The sequence below is a fragment of the Macrosteles quadrilineatus genome, unplaced genomic scaffold (assembly GCF_028750875.1).
Source record: "Macrosteles quadrilineatus isolate MER2022 unplaced genomic scaffold, UCM_ALF_1.0 Scaffold_1__1_contigs__length_201487025, whole genome shotgun sequence".
Lineage (NCBI taxonomy): Eukaryota > Metazoa > Arthropoda > Insecta > Hemiptera > Cicadellidae > Macrosteles > Macrosteles quadrilineatus.
The window spans coordinates 192,976,803-192,987,256 of record NW_026542594.1 but is presented as its reverse complement, the minus strand read 5'-3'; the positions used below and the strand labels follow the sequence as shown (position 1 = coordinate 192,987,256).

Below are 10,454 nucleotides of genomic sequence, written 5' to 3'. Positions count from 1 at the left end.
TACTATTTAACATTTATAGCATCATTAATTGATGGCCCAATGATAATGATGTATGGATTGTAAAACGATTTTGCTTTGAATCGATCCAGCGAACTTAAGACTTAAGACCACTTATTAACTTATTTCTACGTTGTACAGTAGGCCTACATCAGTCTTGGTAAATAAAAAACATGTTTAAAAAATCTAGTTTAATAATCTTTTGGCTTACAAATCAGTACAATATTCCATTGAGAAATCCCTCAAATTGGATCCTAATTATACTAAGAGCACCTGTTTCTGTTTGTAACGTTACACATTATTGTCGATAAATGTTATTCCTCTAGAATGGAATGCCGTGGAATGTTAAGTTTCAGAGGATATTTTTAATAAAAAAAGTATATTTGAACACTTTATTTTGTTCATTTATGGGTATTTAAGTTTATAGTTGGGTAAAAACGTATTAGAATGAAAAGGGCGTTTAAAGTAGTAAACAATGTTTTAATTTGGAATATGATAGTGTATCAGATAATATATATTGTGGATTTTTGTTTACATATACCGTAGCTCCTAAAAAGCAACTTATATGTTGTACCTAACAAGTGTATGACAAATCATTTTTCTTACTTAACTAAATAAAACATGATTAAATTACTGAACAGTATGTCAGTAAAAAAATGAGTATTATTAAAGTTGCTATTTGAATAGCTGTTTTTTTTTTCATGGCCATTAATACAAGTTTCATCTGCTGTGGCTTAGACATTTTTTTTTCAAATTTAAATTATTTCATTGGTTTGTTTTGTGCTTAAAAAAAATAACTATTATACCTCAATTTTAATAGCAAATAGCTGTTTAATTTGATCTTCAAATTTAATTTTTGAGCATTCTTACATTTTTAACTTTAATGTGGTAAATTGTCAAAGTAAAAAAATAGGAAAGGATGTTTATATTGTATACAAATTAGCAGAGCAGGTGTTTTTTTTTAAATATAGTCATTCAGACATTTTTTATTGATTTTTTTTAAATTTTTTTAGAAGTAGGCTATGATTCATGTGTGAACAGACTAAAATCGCTTTAGTTCTAAAAAACCTTTTAAAAATTGCCACTTAAGGAAACGCTCTATGCAACATTGATATCATTAATAAATTTGTGCAAACTGATTTAAATTAACTTGAGATAAGTTAAAGTTAATTTCTCATTATACTTTAGGCTACAGTGTTATATTTTTTAGTTAACAAATTACTAAAATGTACAATTTGGGTCACGTATAGCACAACAAAATTGAGCAGTTTGGTTAGTAAAACATAAATTGTATGAACATTGCTTAATATAATTTGTACAAATGGAATGTGCATTTATAATACATAGTTTTGATTTCATAACTTATCACAGCTTTTTAACTTATTCATTCGTACATAATAAATTATTACAAATTTTAATTTACACTCAATCATTGCAAAAGCATATTGCACATACACACTTGTTGTGATGCATGTTTTTTTTAAATGATAAACTAGGTTATGCTTGCTTAAAAAATAAATTTAAGGCACTTAAACATTTTTGAAGCAAACAGGATTGGTTTGTTTTATATTAGTTTTTACTTAGATGATCATATCAAATGTAATATTTTTAGGTAGTTTTAGTCATTACTAACTAACCCACACCTCCATAACGCCCAAGTATAAAATTTGTGCGGATGAAATATACACAACAGAACAAAAGTCATCTAAAAAAATTTCCATTAAATTATATAAAAATTAAAAACGCTTAGATATACTAGGGGAAAAATGTTCAATCTCTCACACTACCCTCCCTAAAAACCACTCTAATTGACTCGATCTATTAAATTTTTACCAGAAGTTATTATCATAAGCAAAGCAATCAGTACCAGGATGTTGGGCTCTCTATAAATCCCAGGAAAGTTGTAATGGTACCCTTCACAAGAAGGAGGAAACTGGACGGGATCGGCCCACTAAGACTGCAGGGTACTGTAATAGAGCTGCAGAATCAGGTGAAGTATCTTGGTGTAATTTTGGACAGATCACTTCACTGGGGACCACACCTTCAAAAAGTCATTGAGCGTGGCAAATGGTCCCTTATGGCATGCAGGCGGATGGTAAGTGGCACATGGGGGTTACAGCCTAAACTTATGCACTGGCTGTATGTATCTGTTGTTCGACCCGCCCTTACATATGGTTCGCTTGTGTGGTGGCCAAAGATGGAATCAACTATAGCTGTCAAAGCTTTAGCAGGAGTTCAGAGGCTTGCTCTTATTATGATAACTGGGGCAGTAAGTAGCTGTCCTGGAGCGGCACTTGACTGTCTGCTTGACATGCTACCTATTGACATTTATATTAAGGTGGTAGCAAGTAAAACAGCCCAACGCCTTAGATGCGAAAACTTATGGATAGCCTCAGGGAACAATAAAGGGCACTCTAAAATTGTTCAGGTGGTACATAATGATGAATTGGACTTACCTTCAGATCACATGTCCAAAAAATACTCCTTTGGAAAGCCTTTCAAAGTACTAATACCAGATAGGAAGGATTGGTCTGGCGGAAAAGGACCCATACCCACAGGTGACTTAGAATGCTATACTGATGGTTCTAAGATCAAAAATGGGGGCACTGGAGCAGGTGTGCATTGGATGAATGGAGGCACTGGTATTTGTCTTCCAATGGGGGTGTACCCAACTGTCTTTCAAGCGGAGGTCACTGCCATTCTAGTTTGTGCTCAAGAACATCTTAACAAAGATATCAGAGACAAAACAATCAATATCTTTACTGATAGTCAAGCGACCTTAAAAGCATTAAACTCTTACGAATTCAACTCCAGGCTCGTGTGGGATTGTCTTGCTTCTGTGTCTGAGTTGGGTAGGAGAAATGACCTTACGCTTTGCTGGGTACCAGGACACTCAGGCATTGAAGGAAATGAAGCTGCAGACAGATTGGCAAATACTGCCTCTGCGACATCATTGTTAGGCCCGCAACCCTTCTGTGGCATCTCACGAAACAGTGTATGTTCTGCGATTGCGTCATGGGCCAAGGAAAAGCATCGCAAACGCTGGGTCGATGTTCCCCTTCTTAGGGTCAGCAAGCTTACTCTGTTTAGGCCTTCCAAAAAGGTTGCCTGTGACCTCTTGAGACTAGACAGACGAAGAATTAAATTAATTGTTGAACTGATAACTGGTCATGGAAGATTCAGGAAACATCTACAACGGATGGGCTTATATGATGGTGAACCGATCTGTAGGTACTGTGATAGGTCAGAAGAGACAGCTGATCACTTACTCTTTGATTGTATTGAGCTCTCTGACGCTAGATTGATAACTCTTGGAAATATGGCTAGAGGTAGATTTCTTCCTGAGGATGAACTAATTGGGAAGCTACAGGCATTCATTGGGCGCCTCAACTTGTAGGTCAACAAGAAAGCAATTAAGTATCTGGGGTGCGCAATAATTCGATTTCGGATGAAGTGCTTTAAGGTCTCGACCTGCCCCTGTCAGATAAGATAAGATAAGATAAGCAATCAGTACATTTGTCGAAAAGGGCTATATTTCTTTTATACTTTTTCTTAGATAGATTAAAAGACAAAAGCGTTTGTAATTTAACATCCCACACAAATTGAGAAAATTATGACTTTTATAGAAAACTTGAAATTAGACTATTCAAGATGCGTTATGCATTATTGATGTTCTTAATAAAATATTTATGTTGTATTGCCTTAACAAATTATCTCTTAACTGCATCAATTCCTTACAAAATTAAAATTTTATTTTAATACTCTTAAGGAGTATTTGTAAAGCTTTTATCAATCTCAATGTTAGAAGCCAATAACCTAATCTGGACAGCAGCTATTTAAATAATCTAATATCTTTTTGCTAGTTTAAAATATAAAATTTTCAACGTTTGGAACACCAAAATGTACACGCACACATTTTGGAATTTCAAATTTGTAAACTACACAAATATTACTTATTTTTGTAACTTACATTAATATTACGACTTGTATTCAACTATTATCATATAAAACAACTAAATCCTATTTGCTCCCTACTACTCGGTCTAGTCTTAAAAACTACTTGTGATGACGATACTTTGACAACAAATGAGTTTTTTTCAAGTTTAAAGTTTGTGACTATCTACATAAACAAACATATACATGTGCTGATGACTATTTCTTCATGATTTCTATTCTCGGCTGAGTTTTGGGTTGTAGCGGGGAGTGAGCGTGTGGTTCTATACTTTTCACTTCTTTTAGTTCGTTTCCCAACTCTTCGATGCTGTTGGCTTCACTAAGGTCGTCGCATCGGGGTGTCATGGCTGCTATTAGCTTCTGTAAAACAAAACTAATACGTTAGAAACATTCAGTTAGTACCGATATCTCGGTAATTCCATTCTTTATGATTTTGTTGATGTTATCGTTAACATGTGCTTTCAAGTGTTGATGTAAAGCTATTAACATATAGTAAAAGCCCCTTTAGACCACAATCTGTTAACCAGCAGTCCGGGTTAGCCAAAACCTTAAATTTTAAGAAATAGATTTTGGGAATACTGTTGTAGATTTTGGGGCAGCAAAAAACAACTGTGGTTCTTCTCTTTGAGCTGACTTAGCCTTTAAAATCCAACCACTGGTTAACCTCTTTGGTTTGGGGAGAAAGTTGGTCTAGTAGTAGAGCACAAATCCCTCCAAATCCAAATCACCAATGGATTTTGTAAAAGTGATAATGCCGCCACCTCTAGGTCTAGCCTGAAGTAATGTGAAAAACGATCTCGGGCTAGATCCTGGCGTCTTGGAAAAAAAACTATTGTGGATGATCTAAATTCTCTATACAAATTCCCTCCCATAAATAGATTGTACTGGTTAACTAGTTGTAAAATCACACAATCAAGTATATGAGTACAATTTGATTGATTTAATGTACTCGAATTATTGTGAGAATTTAAATGAGTAAACTTACTTTTCCTATAGTGTCGCCCTGAACCCTGGACAGTACGTATACAGCTGTGATAGGTATACATAGTAGGCATGTACCGGCCACACACCAACCTAGTAGCTCGGCCCACCACGGGTATCTGTAGTTGCCGTTGTTGTATGTGGGTGGCTCGTAGTCTACTATACTGAAGATGAGCACACACTGTATAACAAAACACCTCGTGTAACAGATAGTAGACAAGACCTGGGTTTGAAATACCCTTCCAAAGAATGTTATAAAATGCCAATGGCTTTAAACGCGCCAAAAACAGTATGTGTAAACAGTCCGTTATCTACAGGGGGTTGGTTTTTAGCTAGGGCTCGTAGGAAAAAAGTACAGTATTCTGTGCCTTAAAGATTCGCCAATTTTGAATATTTTCCCAATTAAATTCAAGTCATTTACTACATTCTAGCATGATTAATAAATAATAATTGTTTCTAGCATGCTCCAAGGTGGTTTAACTCAACATACAAAAATTATTCATTTACAATGTTATTCCTCGTGAAGAGTAACATTGAAGAGGAAATTTAAATATTTTGAGAGGAATAAATATGTGAGTTTTTTGGAGGTTTTGACGTTTTGAGCCCAAGACCAACCCGTGCAAAATCTCAAGACAGGTAAATCTAGAAGTGTTCTAGATTTTCCATACCTGAGTCAGTCAGTAATTTCATAAAATTAGACAAGTACAGATTGTAACTGACCAGAATGAGCAGAGGGGCCGCTACGGTCCAGCAGAATCGGAAATACAACGAGGGCTGCTGGTTGGTCATGTGCTGTATGACCCGAGACAAGCGATCAGTTCCGTACAGCCAACACACTGCGATCACCTCGAACATGGCGATATAGACCACAGCGGTCGTCACCACGTAATGGTCCATTAGTTGGAAGAAGTAAATGCCTCCCTGCAACGGAAAATTGGTTGGATTAGATTTTCACAATACCAAAACACAAGGTGACAATATTGATTAAACAATCAACATTAATCAGTTGGTGAGAAGTTTCTACATAAAATACATATGAGATAAAACGAGGAAATTCAACTAAATTGAAAATCTTTTCAATATGTTGATTGATGTATCAACTTTTGTTACATAAAAAAGGATCAATCGGTGAAGACAGCGAGACGCGAGACACACATTGATGTGTATTTCAGCTGAATATGAATGGGGTGAGTGTAGAATGGATTGAGATGATCTTTGTATGTTACTGACTAAAATCAGCTGTTTCATAGCCATGGTCATTTATGCCCAATGTTCAAGGACAGCTGGGTCTAGTTTTGACCCTTCAAAAAATTACTCACTATTCTCAGAATCCAAGTGGCGACCTTTTGATTACAAAGCGAGCACTAATGGCAAATCGTTAGTGTGTTTTAACGACAGTTCATTGCTAACCTGTGTAATGTTGGGAAGTCCTAGAAGAAAGGACACAAAACAAACGGCGAGCACCAAGATCTCATGACAAACCAGCTTGCGTTTGATCCAGTTAGGGAAGCCGTCTTGTAAGGACGTCACCACCACCTCCACAATGGCAAACTGGAATAAAATATATATTTTGTTATATAGTATTTCTTTGCTCTCATTGAAAGGCAGTAAAATTATACCTTTTGCAAGTGTAAATCTACTGAAATCAGATTCAGAATCAATATGATTTTCATTTTGATCATTTTACTGGGCAATAATACTAATATTCATTTTGATAGCCCCTGGACTACGTGCATATGATTTTTTAGGCTATGGCTTACCGTCAGTAGGACTATTTATCGTTTTTCATAATCAGATTTTGAGATTCGCATGAAACATATATGTGTGCTAATAAACTCAAGGGTATGCAACAGAAAACTTTACATTCAAACATTGACTATTGGAAAGATTCAAATGACAACCATTTACTACACTTAAAGTATACGTTACTAAACTGCAACAGCTCCACTGCTAACAATCTGCTAAGTAACAGTTTTCTGCAACATCAATAAGTGTGTCCTAACTAATTGTTTGCAGGAGTGAACTGACGCATTTTTGTTAACGATTCAGAATGGCTGATGAAATAATGTTTCAGAGACAGAAGTCTTACCTGGCTGTTTAATCCAAGGCAGAGCAGCATAAAGAAGAACAGAACAGCCCAGAAACTGGAGAAAGGCATTCTGGCCATGGCTTGTGGATACAGCACGAACACCAATCCTGGACCTATTGAAAACATTGTGATTGTGAAAAAAGTCAGCTTAATAGTGGTTACGAATAATAATGTTGCAGTCGGATTATACGAGGGCCGTTCACAAAGTAACCTCCGTTTAGTCACTGTGCTAGAATTAGTGGGGATTCCAAAACCATTATTGTACAGACATGTGTGGTATGTCAGTCCATAGTTGTGTGAGGCTTCATCAAGAATAAGGGCTGTACAAAACAAACAGGTGACATTGCGCTGCTCCGATAACAAATACCTTCTGGAAAAGTTTAATTTGGACGTATTAAAACATTTGCCCTACAACATTGCAACACAGAAAGTGTAATTGAATATTCAACAATCATCATAAATATAGTTTGGAAACAAGGTTTCACATTAAAAGTTAAATTAAATTAAACCGCGTTTTCAATACCCACCATCTGTGATGACGTGCTCGATATCCGTGTCGTGTTCTCGTGCAATGTTGCCGAGAGTGGCGAAGGCGAAGATTCCCACAATGAGACTTGTTACTGCATTTATCAACGACACTGCCACTGTATCCACCAGTATCTGCAACAAGTTTTAAATAATGTGATGGTTGTTTAAACACTCAATGTGGTATTTTTTTGAGCTGGTTAAAAACCATTTCCCGTTCCACATGACGTCAGATGCCAAGAGACACTTTTTAATGAGTAAAATAATATTGCTACTTCTCAGCAACCCATTTAAAAATTATCTTTCTCAGGAAGAATCGTTTTTGAAGTCGACAACCACTGTTGTGAATGTATTATTGGAAACTGAATTTTTCTTTTGAGGTGGTCTTGCATGGACCAAAACCCTGTTGGTACCTGACTCCTTATTTGGAGCTGTTGTAGTAAACTAGAAACTATAGAATTTACGATAACACAAGAGAAACCCAGTCAACATAACCTGACAGAAATAAATCACAATAGGCTTCACATTCTACAATAGGATTTTGAAAAGTCTACTCTTGTAGTAATCAAAGTGACTGGCATAAAGATTAAGGAAAGCATAAATGAAGTATAAAATTTGAATTTTACCGTGTTGTTGTATCTGTTGTAACTTGCAAACGAGATGACGGAACCAAACGAGATCCCGATGGAATTGAAGTTTTGTGCCACTGCATTCACCCAGACCTGAACAAGGAGATAGTTTTAAAAACATATATTTACTAAGATTCCAAACAATAATAAAATGGGATTACCAGCTCTTCAATATTAACACTATTCGTGCTGTCGACATGTTTGAACATAAAAGTTGCATTTATTTCAATGTTAAGCAATTGCGGGAATTCCCGTCATCAGCACCCAACGTGTTAATGCAACATTGATTATTGTGAGCTAGCAACCTTCAGAGGTGTATAGAACAACCCCCTTCCCACCATCATAGGGGGAGGAAAACCAAAAATATTTTATATTTCTAAAAAATCTTAAACAATAAAAAAATATGTGGTTGTGCTTGTCCACTAGTTTAGTTGGCCAAAGGATTGGCCCTTGTATGCCTTAACCAGTGGTGTGGTCCTAAAATGTCCTGTGTGGAAACGCTCATCATCGTCTAAACAATTACTTACAATTAGGATTAATATATAGGACTATTGAAAAAACAGTAAGAACCACTCCACTACACCACTGGCCTTAACCACCTGGAAAATTTACAGCCAGTTAAACTGTGACTTACAAAATAATTATAATCCTCCATTCAGGTTGGAGGTTGCATTGAAGCTATATACACTACTGAATCAATTCCCTGAGGTGGTACTAACAGTTGCAAAACAAATTTTCTCATCATAAAAAATTTTAACACCCCACCTTAGCATCTAAAAGAAGAATCCAGTTAGGCTTGAAGAAGTATTGGAGTCCGTAATCAGCGCCCTCTAGTGTGAGGGATCTGCCGAGGAACGCCAGCACCAGAACGAACGGTAACGTAGTCGTTACGTACAACACTCGGCCGGTCGAACGGACGGATTTCCACAGAGCGAAGTAGACAATCACCCAGACCAGGAACAGGCAAGCTGCGATCTCCCAGCGAACTGTGCCTGGCTTGTCTATACCTGCCGACAGCTGCAGCACCTTCCGACTGTGATCAAACAAAGGGGTTGTACACAAATAGAAGGTGGAAGCATGGAGAAAATAACCTGAATACTGTATTTTAAATCTTATGATTGGATGGCAATAGGAAAATGTGTTAAGGCTGGAGAGGAATTTTGTGAAGGAAATAGAGAAGGACTAAAAAACGAACAGGATTAAGAATATTACTGTGGGATCTCAATAGCAAAGCCTAAAAAGATTTTTAAAATCCCTACAGTGCGTTCAAACAGCCGTGGCAACTGAGGGATTAGGAGACCCCAAGGGTTTCCATGGGGTCTCCTAATCCGTCAGGTGCCACGGCTGTTTGAATGCACTGTACGCGTCTATCTAAGTTGAGACGTATCAATTACATTACATAACCTAAGGTGCGTCTTTTAACCTCTGTAAGTGAAGGATAATTTATTGTACTTGTAGACTGGAGTGAGATGTCTTGTGTAGCTTTTTTACTGACTAAGACCAGCTGTTTCATTATCCAACAATGGATGCAGTACGCAAACTATAGCGCAATGTTGAAGGGAATTTGAAAATTGGAAAAAATCTTAACAAAAGGGGTGCTACTAAATTGTGAAAAAATTGGAAGATTTTTGTGTAAATAGGACTAGCTATGAACTACTAACTGTTCATTCTAATTGAGATCCAAATCCGTGGATGAAATTGAACACAGTTTCAGGGATTTCAGGAACTATTTTGCTTGCCCCCTCTTCAATCCATTGGTTAAAATGAAGATCACAATCCAAACTAAGCATCACCTGTTTGGGTGTATATCGCGAGCAAAAAACTGACTTGATTTAGAACTCTAAGTTGAAAAACATTCAATCAATTAACCCATAAATCTCAATTAACTTCAATTACTGTCGATCTGTTGTTTTTACTAACCACTTAAGAAACAGCTGATTATGAAGTATAAATTTCAAATGGGAGTGGTAATTAGCATTGAATGCACCGTGTTAAACACCTTCGTTTGACAGGAAGCTATTTATTGTCTGCATTTCTTCATAAACAGCCAAGACAATTGCATCCTGTACATAATTTATTCAACACACCTCTGACTCTTGCATTCTTACTTGCTTGCAGTAGCTATATTTATCTCTGAGACTTATGTGGTGTTTTTTCTAAATGAAGTTTTGTCACATTGGTTCTAGTGAAGTTTTTCCAGAGTTAAGTTAAAAATATGAGTGCGGTCCAAAATTCTAAGGAACTTTTTCGTCTGACGATGTTAAGATTGGGCTGGTCGC

The 10,454-nt window shown here is 36.5% G+C and overlaps 1 protein-coding gene across 1 annotated transcript in view; it reads right to left on the bottom strand.

The window, feature by feature from the left end:
• Nucleotides 1-3,279: 3,279 nt before the first annotated feature.
• LOC128992911 (sodium- and chloride-dependent GABA transporter ine-like) overlaps nucleotides 3,280-10,454 on the bottom strand; it is a 45,603-nt gene continuing 38,428 nt past the window's right edge. The window contains exons 5-12 of the mRNA XM_054416658.1: nucleotides 8,941-9,208; nucleotides 8,173-8,268; nucleotides 7,549-7,681; nucleotides 7,022-7,134; nucleotides 6,343-6,483; nucleotides 5,653-5,853; nucleotides 4,937-5,113; nucleotides 3,280-4,311 (exon numbers count right to left, since the gene is read on the bottom strand). Coding sequence (XP_054272633.1) covers nucleotides 4,150-4,311; nucleotides 4,937-5,113; nucleotides 5,653-5,853; nucleotides 6,343-6,483; nucleotides 7,022-7,134; nucleotides 7,549-7,681; nucleotides 8,173-8,268; nucleotides 8,941-9,208 — 1,291 coding nt within the window. The 3' untranslated portion in view covers nucleotides 3,280-4,149. The remainder of the gene's footprint in view (nucleotides 4,312-4,936; nucleotides 5,114-5,652; nucleotides 5,854-6,342; nucleotides 6,484-7,021; nucleotides 7,135-7,548; nucleotides 7,682-8,172; nucleotides 8,269-8,940; nucleotides 9,209-10,454) is intronic.